The sequence below is a fragment of the Anopheles darlingi genome, chromosome X, assembly GCF_943734745.1.
Source record: "Anopheles darlingi chromosome X, idAnoDarlMG_H_01, whole genome shotgun sequence".
Taxonomy (NCBI): domain Eukaryota; kingdom Metazoa; phylum Arthropoda; class Insecta; order Diptera; family Culicidae; genus Anopheles; species Anopheles darlingi.
Window position 1 is genome coordinate 12,881,604 of NC_064873.1, and position 17,163 is coordinate 12,898,766.

Sequence of the window (17,163 nt, forward strand, 5' to 3'; positions counted from 1 at the left end):
AAGTGCACATCTAAACCAAGTACTGCAGTAGCTGAATCAACCATCGTAAGTATTTTAAAATAACATTATAATGCCGGCATAATATCAAGGATCAACATTCTTACAGAGCAGCTTTAGCACATCTTCGACTCATCAAATTCGCATCACGTTTTATCTCGGCTTCCAGTTTGAGCTGCCAGATAACCTGAAAGGCTTGGGTTTGAATGTGTTCAGTTCACGCTCGTTGATTATCCTGGCCATGCCAAACTCATCCGGACGATCATCGGCGATGCGTAGATCATCAATATGATGCTGCTGGTAATCGATGCCGAAAAAGGCGTACAAAAGGCAGCCACAGACGACGGAATGCGGAATGCCCATCGGTGAACTGACCTGCCGAAAGATGATCATGATGTTGAACAAACTGGTCATGCTGGCTGTTGCGAGCGCGACCCCTCGGGATGGTAGAGCAACGTGCAATAAGGTCACCGGCGGTGTCCGCAATCCGCCCAAGGCAGCACCGGTGTGGAGAACGATCGGAGCCTGACCGGTGTTTTGAAGCTGAGTTTGCGGCCCCGACCGGTCGCAACGATCGATTGCGACCTACGCGTTGTATCGTCAGTGTTCCGGGTGCACGCGGCGTTCAGCGGGATTGATTCACAAAGGGACAATCGGCGGAAGGAGCTCAAAATCGGACAAATAAATGATTCGAAACTTTCATTCCACAGGGAAAAGACCGTTTCCGGTTTTTTTTCAAAAATATCCGGAAATATCGTTGGGTTGAATGCATCACCGGTTTCAGGAGGAAAATTGTTCTGACGAAGAGAGCTGCCCAAGCAACCATAGGCAGCCTTCAGTTCTCATGTGAAGAACAATAAATCCCCCTGAAGGCTCCAACAGTTCTGCTGCTGACAACAATCAGAACACCAAATCCCCTCAAAGGCTCAAACAGTTCTTCTATGAGAACACTAAATCCCCTCGAAGGCTCAAACAGTTCTTTTATGATCGGTTTGACGTTTCAATTTCACGAAAATTCCTGAAACAACAACAACGTCGGTTGCATCTTCGCTTGTTAAAACAAGTGAAAAAACGTTTAAATTAGTGAAAAAGTGCAGTGTAAAATAAGTGAAACAGTAGTGTACCATCGTAGTAAGCTGAGGTAAGTGTAGTTCACCGAAAATACGTGTTTGTTTTTTGTCCGCCGCAGCATCCGCAGCATCGTGATCGTGACGCAGTTACTGATATTATGAAGGAACACCGGATGATAAGAAAGGCTATGGGATGAAGTAAGTACGCCGGTACCGGATCGTATCAATCCACGGTGACACTAACACGGATTCTCCCTTCCCCACAGGATGCCCATAATTCCATATTAAACTTTGACGAGAATGTGTCGTGTCGTGCCGAGTTGCCAAGTACTGTAACCTGCATCTGCCGACCTTTCTGCGCTCGGTGACCCGTACGGGGGGGAGAAGACCTTCGAGCAGGCACTGAAGGATGCGCTTAACTTTCGAACGAAGTGAAGTGATCGATTGAATGATTTGTGCAGCAACGACAGCAACCGTGATGAGTGATAACCGTGCCGAAACAACCGACCGTATATCAGCTACAAACAGCACAGAAATCTGCGGCAGAAAACCGAGCATCAGTAGTAAGATTGTAGAGGTAATTGTAACTGTGAATCCTGTGACAGCCTAGAGGTAATCTCAAACACGTTCAGTTTGGTTTCAGTTTCGACTTGTTGCCCAGAGGGCTTGATGATGTGGCTGCGAGCGTGATGACCGACAGCATCAAGTGCTATAAAGCGGTCAACGAGCTGAACATCACTGACACACTGCAGATGACGAGCTAAACGGCGACGGCTTGTATGGCGCCACATCGCGTGTTGAAAATGCGGAGCATATACTCTTCGAGTGCCCGCGCTTTAATGGAGAACGGCAAGCGCTACTGGCTTTCGAGGAGGGGGCGCTTACACCGGACAATCTACTAAGCAACCTGCTCCACAGCGAGGATCGGTGGTCCTCGATCTCGGCAGTGGTGAAAAGAATTATGGACGAGCTCCAGCGGCAGTGGCAGGAATACACTCAAATACCACCGGACGCGGGCAGCTGGAACGCGGAACTGGAAGCAGCAGCAGCCGCTCGTCAAGAAGCGCAAAGGCTGCGCAAGAACGAGAGACAGAGAGAGGCTAATGCCAGGAGGCGGCAGCGCGGGGCAAACGAGGAACAACAGGCGTGATCACGCCTTCAGTTCTTTGCGGCCGAGCTACCTAGTGGTTAACCTATCAAGATTTAAGTTATCCCACTCGCGATTTGCCATACCAGGAATAGAGAAGTGGGTGGGATGATATGCTGTACAGAGGTAGGCGGTGCTGTGATATTGTCATTTTACACTAATAAACCGCCGAACTGGCCTGATATAAAAAAAAAAAAAATGGCGCCACCGAAGGCGAAGCATCCTACCAACTTGCCATACGATCCCTTGGTGCAAAAGTGACGAAACACTGCCTGCTGCCTCAGCAGGATAACTTTCCACAGCTTGCAAGCCATCTAGCACCGGGAGATGCACAGAACGGGGCGCTCCATGGGAAGGTTGTCAATGATCTGAGCCGCTCATCAACACCGACTACGATGGTAGCGATCTATCTACAACCATTAACATCAACATGAACAACAGCATCATCATCGGGCGCAATAGCAGCATCTGTTACATCATGTGCAGTAGACACAGCAGCCGGTGCAAGTACCTCATCCGATGATACGTGGAGAACTAGTCACCGGTACGCAGAATGGTGGAGGTGAAGGATGCGAACCTCGATTCGAACAAAGATGCTCCGTTGCCAGCCGGTACGTGAATGGTGCCGGTGGTGTGCCGAAGGAAATCGCCGGTCGTTGAGTGGAGTGCGGAGACGATAGAGGACGTCAATGCGACTACAGCGATGCTTGCCCTGAAGCATGGACCGAAAATTGTCATCGAAAACTCCTTCCGTAATGGGTAAGTGGCGTCGGCGCCAAGGAAGTGCGAACAGGGTTTTTACATACAAAGGATAACAATGATCTCTACCCCGTAATGAATGATAACAATGATCTCTAACCCGTAGCACGCCACCGGCTATCACATCACCGCAGCGCGGGAGACCGATCGGCTACGGCCCTGATCGTCAATGAGTCAACGGTACCTCATCGGATGCTGCTTACGAAAACAGCGAGTAAAGGTAAGTCTTTATACCGGTGGTCTGCTTCATTCTCATTCTCTTTCCCCCTTTCTCTTCTTGACAGCCTCCATCCACATCATGCATTGGCCAAGGATATGCGCTCTCCTCCCCAGCCTCATTGAACGGTTCGTTAAAGCGATCAGAACCGAACGATTCGTACAGTGGGACCCCGACCGATTACCATCATCACCATCACCACCGTAATCGACAGCAACTCGTTGCATCATCGGATGAACGGACAATGCAGATAGCAAACGGTGCCGGCACTCCTCGACCCTATCATCCGCATAACCTCGGCATGGAGTACGGTGGCCCAGCACCACCGTCACTGCCAGGTACGGGTACCACGGTGACCCCATACTAATACCAAAGCCCGCTCCGGAAAGGGGCGCACGGCATCGCAGAGATAAGAGGGTGATTTTTATGGATAAATTAGTGTAATTTATTTATAATTTTAAAAAATCATAATTTTTTCAAATAAAATTTGGTGTTATACATATATTTGTAGAAAATAAATATATATATCACATGTACACAATATATACTGTGGGGGCAGGCTGCGGACAAAATGAGAACTATTTTGGGGGATTCAGCGTTCTCATCAGACGTTCTGATGGGCATTCTGAATCCCCCAATTTTGTATGGAGAAATTGCTGCAAATTTTGGGGGATTCAGAATGCTGATGAGAACAGCCTAGAGTTCTGATCAGAATTCTGAATCCCCCAAAATTTGTTCTCCTTGGTTCCTTGGGTTGCTTGGGTAGCAACCTGGTGGCACAAAGTCGTGAATGTGAGAAGGCCAGTGTCTGCTGGGGAAATAGGTGTCCCTCGGGTCGCTTCTCTTTCTGACATAGTGGGTTTTGAGCTGCTACCGATGTTGGTATAGTAGGCGAGCGCAGGTAAAGTTGACAAAAGGTTGTGACCGTGACCGGATACGAGCAGTGTGAGGCATACTTATATGTTCTTCAGGGAATTACTGGGTGCTTCGGATGCCGGCATCACAAAACAGATTAGAAAAAAAGCAAATCACAGGCAAACCACACCGGCAACAACCGGTTAAACCCTGACACCCGTACTGATCTCCAATGCGTATCGGCTGCCTGTTCAACGCCTAGAAAAGTGTGTAGGGAGAATTGTGGAGAGAGCCGAAAACGGCGAGTCTCTCTCTGTCTCTCTCTCTCTCTCTCTCTCTCTCTCTCTCTCTCTCTCTCTCTCTCTCTCTCTCTCTCTCTCTCTCTCTCTCTCTCTCTCTCTCTCTCGCGCTTTCTTTCTTTCTTTCTCTCGATAGATCAGGGGAATCGGTGGTATGTATCGAGCCAAAATAGACATAAATCGAATCTTAAGCGGTCCCTCTAATCACCCCTTACCTCCCCTCCTAACCCTCTTCACCTGGTTCATTGCCTAGCTTGTTGCGAGCGTTAATTGCTATCTCAAGGGGCCATAGTTCGATGGGTTAGCAAAAGTAAATAGCCGTGGCCACACGGGGCGAAAATTTGCGCGAGTTAACGGCCACCCAACGCATCGATGTTGTGATTTGTGTGCATCCGTCGCATCATAACATCGAGTGCATTCCTTCCTCCCACGATCCTTCCTCTTCTGTTTTCCAAACAAACTGTAACCTAGTTTAAGCGTAGATCAAGCAGTCTGTTAGAGACCCTCACAGAGAACGGAACTCCCTTTGTTTCCCAATAAAATAACCTTTTCACTTAACTGGCGCCCGAATAGGGACCCCTCGAAGACAGTTCAAGTAAAACTAGTGCAACACAAGCAAAGAAAAAATTGCACCATTTTCAACTGTATCGTCATCGTCTCGATATTCCTCGGGAGAAGCAGCCTAGGACCCCTAGTAGGACTACAACCAAAACGGAACCTTCCGAAGCAGCGACACGGCGACTGGCGAGAGGATCCCGAAAGACAAGGACAATGTGGTACCTGTTCCTGTGAGTCTTAAGTATAATTTAAGAAATTTTATAAAACGTGTTACCTAAGTGAAAAGTGACACAAATAGACAGTTTTAAGGACAAATAGAAAGTGTTAATGACAAATAGAAAGTGTTAAGGACGAACAGAAAGTACTAGGGAAGTGACTCAGTGAACAGTATCGAAGTATCCAATTTTTGTTTTTGCAATTTAAATTCACAAACATTTAAATTTTTTTCCTCTTTCGAAAACAACATATTTAAAAAAAAAACTACATATTTCAAAAAAATCTTTGTACATATTACATATTTTGTATGATCCAACCACCCAAATTAAATAACATGAATCGTCAAGAGTTTATCGAAGTTGGTAAAGTGCCTGATTATGTGAAAGAGTTGCCAATTTTTGAAGGTCACGCAGCTAGTCTGAGTAGATGGATTTTAGAAGTGGAAGGAATTTTAAAGCTATACGAACGTCTTCCAAAACCATCACTCGAGTATTCGATATTGGAAGGCACCATAAGACGGAAAATTAGAGGCGAGGCAGCCGATGTGCTTAACACTAACTGTGTGTCTGGCGATTGGAACACAATCAAGAGAACTCTTCTCCTTTATTATAAGGATAAAAGAGATCTCAAAACCCTTGATTATGAACTAACCATAATCAAGAAGAAGCCATCCGAGTCACTTAGCTGTTATTTTAGCAGAGTAAACGACTTGCAAACAGCTATCGTGACCCAAATTCATGCCGATCCCAAATATGCCGCCAACTATGTAGTGCATATAAATTATTTTAGGGAAAAAGCTTTAGACAGTTTTATTCGTGGTCTGGATAAACCACTCAACTTTTTGTTGAAAAATTATAACCCGCACTCCATCAGTGATGCATTTAATTACTGTTTGGAATTTTATAACATGGATATGCGATCCGCTCCGTTCCATGATAAACCAACACACAACATTCCCAAACCAAGGGATTTATCACAACAACATTTCCCCCATCACCCAAGACATCAATCTAACAATGGTCATGCAAATCGCAATTATGCACACCACAAACCAGGGCCATCTCAACAACAATACCGGTTCCATAACCCAAACACGTATCAGCAAAATGCTTGGCACCAACAGCCAAGACAGCAATCTCCTTGGATTCCACCTAACAATAACATTCCGACTCCAATGGAAGTGGATCCTTCTATTAGATCCAGTTTCAACAAACCTCACGGTCCGCAATATAGTGCGAAACGGCCACGGCCCTCATCGTCACAACAAAAATATCCGCAGCAATGTCACGCTGTGGATATTCAAAACAACTTTCAACCGCCCAACGCATATGCTGGTCATCATTTTGAACCGCCCAATGCATATGTTCAACCCGTTGCGCAAACAAATTTTAAACAACCCGACAATAGCCGGTTACAATATGTGCCAAGTTCAAACCCATTGAACGAAACAAATATAAATGGGCAAGAACATTTCAATGTTCAGCCAAATCAGTTCGAAACAAATTTTTTAGACTGGAACGCAAATTGGTAAAACCGTTTCTCCCCTATATCAATTTGCAAACAACTAAGGGAGAATTTCCATTTGTAATAGACACAGGTTCCAACATAAATATTATTTCCACGAAACTCGCATACAACTACATTTTAGCAAAACCGTATCCGATTTCTTCACATACAATAGGAAGTGCAAGCGGCAATTTTAATGCCAATACTGCCATAGACATAAAGTTTTTTGCGCCAAAATGCATACAGTCTTTTCAGTTCATAGTTCACGATTTTCATCCGTTTTTTGTGGGCATAATCGGAACAACTATCTTAAACAGCTTAGATGCCGAAATTTCATTTTTAAACAATACAATGAAAATCACTACAGATGTAGGAACACCATTGGTAATCCCTCTGAAAAAGTACGAGAAGGGAAACCAAAACAAAATTGTAGATTTTCGAACTGATCACCTAGAGGACACTGCTAAGAATAAGTTAACTAAGGTTCTAAATGAAAACAAATCTGTTTTCCATGAACCAAACGCACGATTAACGTGTGCCACTAATGTAGAATGTAGAATTAATACTACTGATGATATACCTATACATCAGCGATTGTATCCATACCCTGCAGCATTCGTTGATGAAGTTAACCTTCAAATAAAACAGATGCTACAGGACGGAATAATAAGACCATCTAGATCTCCCTGGACGTCACCCGTATGGGTCGTACCAAAGAAAAACGATGCGTCCGGCAAGCGTAAATTTAGATTAGTTATGGATTACAAAAAGCTTAACGAAAAGACAATTAGCGATCGTTACCCGATTCCAGAAATCGAATATGTGTTAGAACAATTAAAAGGGCAAAAATATTTTTCAACCTTGGATCTCGCATCAGGTTTCCACCAAATAAAGATGCACGATCAAGATATCGAAAAAACTGCATTTTCAGTGAACAACGGTAAATATGAGTTCACACGAATGCCCTTCGGTCTAAAGAATGCTCCGGCAGTGTTCCAAAGAGCATTAGATGATATACTTAGGGAACATATTAGCAAAATATGTTATATTTACATGGATGATGTAATCGTCTTCGGAAAAACGATTGACGAGCATCTAAAGAATCTACATGTAATTCTACAGACGCTCAATTCAGCAAATCTGAAAGTTCAGCTGGATAAGTCAGAATTCATGCATCAAGAAGTAGAATATCTTGGGCATATTGTATCCCAAGAAGGGATAAAACCTAACCCCAAGAAGATAGAGAAAATTAAACAATTTCCTATCCCAATAAGTATAAAAAACTTAAGGTCATTTCTAGGTATGATGAGTTATTATAGGAAGTTTATTAAAGATTATGCAAAGATAGCCAAACCTTTGACAAATTTATTGAAAGGAGACAAGGTTCCATCTACCAAGGAAATCTCACTTTCGTCAGAAGAGATAAAATGTTTCGAAAAATTAAAATCTATACTATGTTCATCAGATATTTTAATATTTCCTGATTATAGTCAACCATTTATTCTGACGACAGACGCTTCAAACTATGCGATAGGAGCAGTATTGTCGCAAGGACAAATTGGAAGCGATCGACCAATACATTTTGCATCACGCACATTATGTAAAGCGGAAGAATCATATTCTGTCCCTGAAAAAGAGATGTTAGCCATTAATTGGGCTTTGAAAACATTCCGAAACTATCTCTACGGGGCAAAATTTAAAATTTTAACTGACCATCAACCGCTCACTTACACACTTTCAGCCAAAAATACAAATGCGAAATTGAAAAGATGGAAATCTTATTTGGAAGAACATGATTACGAAATCATTTACAAGCCTGGGAAAACGAATGTAGTAGCCGATGCTTTAAGTCGCATGGTTCTATCTATGACCGCTACGCAACATTCAGCTAATGATAGCGATTCCTTTTACATACCCTCAACCGAAGCACCGATTAACGCCTTTCGGAACCAAGTCGTCTTAGAGGAGGGAGAGGACGTCGTACTTACCACTCACCCTTTCTCAATGTTTAAACGAGTGCATATTAAAATTCAAGACATTAGTCCTCAAAATCTTCTGCATATTTTAAAAACGCATTTTGATCCATCAAAACTAAATGGACTCTACACCAGTGAATTTTTGATGGGTAAAATTCAAGAAGTTTATAAACAGAACTTCAGCCAGCAAAATATTTTGAAAATTCGATTCTCTCAAAAAATGCTAGAAGACGTTGAATCTTCATCAGATCAAATGGATCTTATAGCCAAAGAGCATAATAGAGCACATAGAGGTGTCGAGGAAAACAAACAACAAATTATAAAAAGATTTTATTTCCCAAAGATGTCCTCGAAATTGAAAGGATTTATCAAAAATTGCCAAATATGTAACGAATGCAAATACGATAGGAAACCTATCGATTGTCCATTACAACAAACACCCCTTCCGAAACAACCCTTCGAGATAGCACACATTGACATTATGTTCTTGGAAAACCATTATTTTCTGACGTATGTCGACAAATTTTCAAGGTTCGCACAAGTGAAAGAAATCGATTCACGTGCCACCGTAGATGTCCTTCCAGTTTTAACGGACATTATTTTGAAGAATAGACCACCCGACATATTAGTCATGGATGGAGAGAAAAGTTTTAGTTCTGGAGAAGTTATCGATTTTTTCAATCTTTATGGAATTAAACCATATGTAACAGCCACTGGAAGAAGTGAAATAAATGGAATTGTTGAAAGATTTCATTCCACCTTATTGGAACTTTATAGGATTACAAAAACAGAAAATCCAGACAAAGGGGTAATTGACCTAATCAACTTATCGGTACATAAATACAACACATCGATACACTCTTGCACAAGGTTCACTCCTATGGAAATTATTACACCTTCAGACGATACACCAACAATTTTAAGTAAAGTTCGCATAAATATTAGCAAAAAACAACATAAGGATATATCGTATCACAACCAATCGCGAGAAGACCGAAAAATATCAAAGGAATCCGATGCTTACATGAAAACCAAACGAAGGCTCAAGCATGTTAAACCGTATAAAAAAATTAATATCGAAAAAGTTAACCGAACTACTGTCACAACTACAGACGGAAAGAGGATACATAAAAACGATTTAAAGAGTAAAAAAGAGTAAATATATTTCCTTTCAGATTTTTATGTTGCTGCCAAGGCCAGAATATTTCAATATCCAGTTTGGAAAATATTCCAATAGTTGCATTTAACAGAGGCAACGCGAGAGTAGCAGTAGGGAATAACTACTACATACACCATTTCAATGTAACATCCATACAACGCGAAATTAGAATATTATCTGCAGAATTTAGTTCTCTGGAGGAAACTCAATTTACAACGATAATAGAACAGGAATTCACTAACGCAAATGATATGCTGAAAAATACATTCCCGATCCATAGAGGCAAACGATGGGACACAATAGGCACAGTCTGGAAGTTTATCGCGGGAAGTCCAGACGCCGACGATTTAAGGTTGCTAAATTCCACTATTAATGATCTGATAACCAACAACAATGTACAAGTAAAAATCAATAACGATCTTACACTTCAGCTAACGGAGACACTAGGAAGAGTTAAGGAGGCACTAAAACTTTCACGAGATACATCGGTAGATCTTTATTCGATCAACATTCTCTTGAACCTTAAATATCTTTCGGAAAAGTTAGGTCTGGTTACTGATAATATAACTTTAGCTAAATTAGGAGTGACGAATTCACGCATATTAAATAGGAAAGAAGTAGATTTACTAATAAGTGATTTAAGGAAACAAAACCTCCCAATACATACAGTTACAGAAGCATTGTCGTACACAAGGACAAAAATTGCAACCAACAATAATGAAATACTGTTCATAATAAGTTGTCCTAGGCTTACAAACGATTATTATAAGAAAATCGAACTTTATGCTGTAACTAATAATTATAAGAAAGTTCATGTTCCCAACCAATACTACCTTTCCCTCGAATCCCAATTTTACATAATACCCAATGTCGAGAAACTTATATACGACATCAAGGACTTGCAACGAGACGATGCTAAATGCATTCCCGCACTACTACAAGGAGAAACAGCCCTTTGCGACTACGTGTCGAATCCAGCAAAAACCGAAATCATCCATTTGGATATGAATCATCTAATTATCGATGCAGTCAGTACTTTCACCTTAAAAACCACATGCGGCGTTAAAAGAAGAAACTTGACGGGTTCATTCCTAATAACCTACGAAGAATGCAATATTTTCATTGATGAAAAACTGATCTCCAACAATAAGACAGAGATGTTTGGATCACCATTGAACCTGCCAATCTACGGTATCAAAATCACCCCACAAAATTCCGTAGTCAATCTAAGTCTGGAACACCTACATTCACTGCACAAAGAACTTAGAAATGAAATGCAGAAAATTAAACTAGAAACCAACAGCATCAAATGGAATGGGTTTCATACCACTATAATCAGTCTGCCTGTGATACTGATTATTATCACTTGCATCTACATCTGTACGAAATTGTGGAAAAAAAGAACAGTCATCAATATTCACCAGCCATCAATGCCAAACCAAGCATCTAACAACGAACCCGAGGAGCATAACTACAACGAACCCACGATGATGCATGTGTTTCGGACGGAGCCTCAACAGTAGAGGGGGGCAAGTTAACGGCCACCCAACGCATCGATGTTGTGATTTGTGTGCATCCGTCGCATCATAACATCGAGTGCATTCCTTCCTCCCACGTTCCTTCCTCTTCTGTTTTCCAAACAAACTGTAACCTAGTTTAAGCGTAGATCAAGCAGTCTGTTAGAGACCCTCACAGAGAACGGAACTCCCTTTGTTTCCCAATAAAATAACCTTTTCACTTAACTCGCGCAAATTTGCACATTAATGCCAAAATGTTTTCGCTTCGTGTGGCAGGGGTAAAAACCCGAAAATTTATGCCGAAATGTCAAACGTATTATTTTCATCTGTGTTTTGGCCGCTGAAGTTGATTTCCGAATAAATTTTGCAGTTTTTAACGATATTGTTGCTGTTGCTGTTATATTTATATTAAAAATGCAAAAACAATACGAAAAGAACCTACATTTTCGTAAATAAAGCGTTCGATAGCGTCAAGGGTTCAGCGAAAAAGTCCGCAGACGTATAAAAGTTTGACAGCGTGTAAGGGTTAAGCGAAACCGTTTTGGCATTAATTTTTTCGTTTGCGCTAGAGTTTTCGCCCCGTGTGGCCACGGCTAATGCGGTTACTGATGTGACATCATTCTGAATGTGATTATTGTAGTTTGCCACATTCCCCACACTCGTGTCTCGATGCATCGATTGATTCGCCCATTTCGCGTGTAGGCAAACACGCCAGCAGCATTGTAGGCTGCCAGTTCGCTGTACTTGATTGCGATCCCCCTATCGACTCCCGGGGCATTCGGCACTTAACGTTAATAGTAATCGAATTAGTTGGCCTTCTTGATAGCCTTGGCACGGGCTGACTCAGTACTGCTTATGATGACGAACCACCTACCTCCACCAATATACATAACCAACCCGCCTATGGCCCTGTACGCCCTGTAGATATGGCCATAATTTGTCATGTGCAAATTACTCTTATCATGAATTTAATGTTTACATAATGAATAAATTGCTCCATCCTTAGAATGGGATGGTAGGCTGTCGACCACACACAAACTCAACCCGCGCACACACTCGCGCGAGCATTGATTAACTTTTCGGCGACCGATTGAGTATCCAAATGTCTACCAGCTAAAGGTATCATTCATCGAGGTTTGCGCCAAGTCGATCGACTGGCACCTCCGTTAAACTGCCTTTATTTATTTACCCGAGCCGTTTCGAAACAAGGTGTATTAAAGACTCAGGTGGTTTCTTAACCGCTTAGACAGATCACCATTTTGAATTTTTTTGACATTGGTGGCAGGGCGCTTTTTATCAACAAAACCACGTGAGTTTCAAGAAGAAGAAAAAGAAGATATGGGCAAGTTTGGTGGTTTTATCAGGGAAAGTACCTGCTTTCACTCTTTTTCGAATGTTTAAATGATTCATCTCACTATTTAAGATCAATCGAGCAACCGAGTTATGTTTTACAGCGAGTGAGCACGGTCCAGGAACGCTAGCTAGCTTTTGTTCCAGGCCGCGTGGCAAGACCTACGGACCGATACCATATTGAAACACTAGTAAGAATTTTGGGAATATTTGCATAAACTTCAACTTTCGTGCCATTTTTCGTGAATTTTAACTGTCGTAATACCATGGAAAAGCGAAAACAGCTCCGAAAAGAGCGTTCCCGAAGTAAACATCCCACAGTCCCACCAATGTCAAACTCTGAAGTTTTTTCTAAAATCCGATCGGGGATTTGTTCTGCATAAAGCTACCTGTCTATTTAAAGTACCTTGTTTCGAAATGCAAATTAGAATAACGACGACAGCGACGAAGACGGCGGCGACGACGGCATCTGTATCGCTCCGTATTGCACCTTTATTGAACGCAGACGTACTCCATTTAGCCAAAATGAATCATAAATCAAAAACTACTTTCGCAATCGACGACGACAATGACTCCGGTCTACGAATACAGCTAATTTAAATTAGTGCGAAAACCAAACTGTACGGCGTTGGGCATACACTGGGTTAGGTGCTCCTGGAGCGCGTAATTTAGATCTATGACAGGTGAGCAATCAATGGGATTCAGATCCACGACTCATCGACGCAGACGATGAGCAGGTGGTATGGGAAGTCGTGGGTGCGATGGAGCACGCACCGAGTCCGACATAAAAGGGGATAACGATGGGTGAGCTCCCTGAATTTGTTGATAAATTACGACCGAAGTCAGCCTTAACGTTGCTTCGCCACAGAGTACTTTATCGATGGCTTCTATGTAGTACACATCCTCTCGCTCCTGTACATCCTCTCGCTCCTGTGTTAAAGGTAAATACGCGTGAACGTAGTTGTAGTGCAAACTGCTTGCCATAGAATTCCAACTATGAGATGATTCCTTGCCGAGTGCACTTTGGCTATCACAGGGTCCAGCAATAATGTCGAATAATTCCTTCCATGCGCGATTCACGTCAGCTGATAAAAAGCACCAGCACCAAAATGACCAAAGATCAATGCAAACTCAGAGAACAAACCATTGCTTAACACCAACGACGTGGGTACATATGCATTACACGTACAAATGTGCTTAAAAAAATGATACAAACAAAAAACACGTTATCAAGGTAATAACACCATGTACATATGCGGGACAGTCCGACTGACCTGTATTAAGTGGGTACCGCTTGTGCCGTTTTCAAGAGCAAGGCCCGCGCCTCATGAGCAAAAACGCCAGAATTAAACAAAAGCAAAAAACGACTAAGCTTTAGCACTCTCTCAGCACTTAACACAATCCCAACTAACAGGCCCATCCGTTTTTTGCTATTTTTTAAACGTTGAAGAACGACCCTATTGTCAAAAAGTATACAATGTAGCCCCATAATGTTTATGGGACCCATAAGCAGCCAGTTTTCTTGATCTGCCTTACAAACTGACCCCTTATGGGTCCCTTATACATTAAGGAGCCACAATGCATACCCTTTGGCTACAGGGTAGGCAACGCGGAACTTGCGCGCCATTTAATACAAGTTGGCTTTTGTTTTTTTATTGGCAAAATTTGAATAACTTGAGTAGTGTAAAACAGGAGACACAAATATATTTCGCTCATCTCCTAACAAATAGTTTCCCTGGTTCACCAAACCATGTCATTCTTCCTTCAACTGGGGTAAACAACACAAGAGAAACGGACAGCGGATGCTTGTACCGTATCAGGTTTACTTTAGCGCGTTTAATAATGCATAGTCGTAAGATTCGTTTAATAATTTATAGATATAAGATTTGTAGCTTCTGTTGGATCTTAGTCTATAATTTAGTCTTGTTTATTTCCTGTAGTTTGGAAAAATTTAGTCAGTAAGAATTAGAACAAGCACAACCTTAATTTAAACCCGGGGTGAGCTTTTTTTTATAAAACTCAACATAGTAAAAAACCTCGTCGATGTGTAAAATAATGTCTCGCACGACCTTGCTGTACGTAGTGGTTAGTTTTTGCTGAGATTATTTTGTTGTTGCTGAAGTGAGAGCCTTATGTCTGCGGCTTGCGCAATTGACCATCGCAGAACATCACACTTAATTTGTTATCCATCAAGTCATTATGACGTCAGCACACCCAGCAAGTAAGAAGTACGTGTGTGTTAGTGTTTTCGTTTTATTAACACAGGACAAACCCACTTCTTGAGCTCAAACCACGATCACGCTAAAGTGATACAAGAGCTCATGATTAATTAATAGTAAGGTAGTAGTGTACAACAGTAGAAAAGTGACAGAGGACACACAGCGAGAAACTCGACACAAATTGTTGTCGAGTGTGCATTTGTTTCGCAATTGACGGGTTACCATGTCTAGGGTGCCAATGAGATGGTTTTTGTCACCAAAAAATGCGAGGCTAACTAGGGGGTCTTCCTGTTGCTTAGGTAGCTGAATGTAGGCAAGTAGTGCATTCAAGCAAGCTTCCTTCAGTGTTTAATGTGCGGTGGGAGCGTTCGAACGCTTGGTCTCAACGGAATAGGTGAACATAGGAACAAATGTCTGTATTGAGCAAATACTTTGAGCAGGCGATGATCGACGTCGGCTGCCAGGAGATTCTACATCCGGGGCGCTCGTGTCTATCGTTTAACGGGACCAATTTCCTCGGCTCGATCCGATCAAACGCGACTTTCTTCCTACCGATCGCGCTGCTGCGGCTTCTGATGCTCGCCTACCATCGCAAAACTTTGTCGTGGGTTATCTTGCGCCAAGCAATCGGTGAATTCGGTGCGATGATGGTCAATGCGCTACTCGTGGCCAACTGCTGGACCGGTACGTTTTGTCTAGCGACACGCATGACTGGTCGAATCTACGATAACTACTCCGTCTCCTTGGCACCGCTGCTCGGCACGTTTGCGATGCTGCTGATGCCGACCTACGTCAAGACAACGCACGCTAAGGCTATCTTCGTGGCGGTAAGAAAGAGTGTAACGTACACAAACGCCGTAACAATTTTGGGGTGATTTGCAGAACCTGGAGTGCTGGATTAAATCGCGACCATCGCGGCTATTAGCGACGATGCGTAAATCGCGTACCGTCGGAACGTTCTGTTTCATGCTGGTCAGTGCTGGTATTACTCAATTGGTCAGCAACATGAATCGTCAAGCCGAGTTTTGGTTCATAACACCACTAAAACCGCTGGCTAGGCAGGACCGCGAGACGTGCTGCCTTCACACAGTTCAGGACAGCTGTACACGCTATATTCTTAAAGGCTTACAGACGTATCTTACCTTCAGCACCACGTTGGAGCTTGCTCGTCGAATTATCGTTACTTTCAGCCAGCTACGTCTGAGTCGTACCGAACAACTAAAATCTCTGCTACGACTTCGCTATCGACTGATACTGTTCCTCACACTATATAATAGTACCTACCGGGTAAGCTAATGCGTAAGGATGATGACAACGGGTTTTCGAAGACATCACATCTATTTCAGATGGTGACATGTTTGCTCGCTCGTGCACGTAGGAAAGCAGCCAATGAGGACAACATAGCGGCAGCGTTCGCTTGTGGTATCTGGTACGCACTGTATCCCAACTACAACATCTTCAATTTGGCAGTGTCCACTTTTTGTCAGGTACTTCGGAGAGTTCATATAAGTGACACACTAGAAATATCACTTTCTTTTTCGCTCCCTCTCCCACACCTTCTGCAACTTCTTGAATAGGTCGCCTGGAGCTCGACAATGGAGCGTTATACGAACCATCCGGTTGCCCAAATGCTCGATAAACTACCGTGTGCACCGTTCGTCTGGAGCGTGTCTATGTGCTACGTAATCTACTCCCGCGCCTACTATCCGTGGGCGATGTCGCGGTTCGCCCACAAATTCATTGACCTCTGCTCCAATTATGCGTAAGTAAAGAAATAGAGCCAAATTGCGGCAGCAAGGACGGCAGTAGCTAACCGCCTCTTCCATTGGCAACAGATCACGGACCGCCTCTGAGAACTTTGCCCGACGATTCCTTGTGGAATGCTAGAAACCTTAATAAACCCAGAAGCTACCACCGTTTCATTAGTAGATTATGCCGAAGAATACAATAGAGTACTGATACTGCGATTATTTCAAACTGTAACACTACAAGCATCTACGACGGTTAATAACAGTTTGCGTACCATCACTCGGAACAAGAAGCTCTGCGCGGTGCTTTTCTTTTACCAGTAAGCAGCGTCATCCTAGCCCTTTTTTCGACTTGCATATCATAATCTGGTTGTGTTCCCAGTGAACCACCTCATCAATTGCAGCGTGTCAACGACCTTTGGTTTTTGGGCCCGTGTCCTCATACATTTCCACGTGCGTCGTAGCATATCATCATGTCGCTTGAATTTGCATACGACCACACGCTGCGTGAACGGTGGCAGCCACATAGCATACTGCTGTGTATCGTGAGTGCTCCCCGCAAGTGTTCCA

The 17,163-nt window shown here is 42.9% G+C and overlaps 2 protein-coding genes across 6 annotated transcripts; both read left to right on the plus strand.

The window, feature by feature from the left end:
* The first annotated feature begins 775 nt into the window (after positions 1-775).
* LOC125949038 (uncharacterized) lies at positions 776-3,602 on the plus strand. Its single transcript, XM_049675728.1, has 5 exons — positions 776-1,265; positions 1,334-1,644; positions 1,711-2,973; positions 3,080-3,193; positions 3,258-3,602. Exons 4-5 carry the CDS (start codon positions 3,143-3,145, stop codon positions 3,555-3,557), a joined length of 351 nt encoding a protein of 116 aa, XP_049531685.1. The 5' UTR covers positions 776-1,265; positions 1,334-1,644; positions 1,711-2,973; positions 3,080-3,142; the 3' UTR covers positions 3,558-3,602.
* Positions 3,603-12,826: 9,224 nt separating this feature from the next.
* Positions 12,827-16,812, plus strand: LOC125948879 (uncharacterized). 5 transcript variants are annotated; one of them, XM_049675430.1, is made up of 6 exons: positions 12,827-13,567; positions 13,663-15,672; positions 15,728-16,132; positions 16,192-16,332; positions 16,423-16,607; positions 16,681-16,812. In XM_049675430.1, the coding sequence occupies exons 2-6, from the start codon at positions 15,256-15,258 to the stop codon at positions 16,730-16,732; spliced, it is 1,200 nt and encodes a 399-aa protein (XP_049531387.1). In that variant the 5' UTR covers positions 12,827-13,567; positions 13,663-15,255; the 3' UTR covers positions 16,733-16,812. The 5 variants fall into 5 exon arrangements, with proteins under 5 accessions (XP_049531387.1, XP_049531362.1, XP_049531379.1 ...); XM_049675405.1 differs by having other exon boundaries at positions 15,286-15,672; XM_049675422.1 differs by having other exon boundaries at positions 12,827-13,309; positions 13,495-15,672.
* The last annotated feature ends 351 nt before the right edge of the window (positions 16,813-17,163 follow it).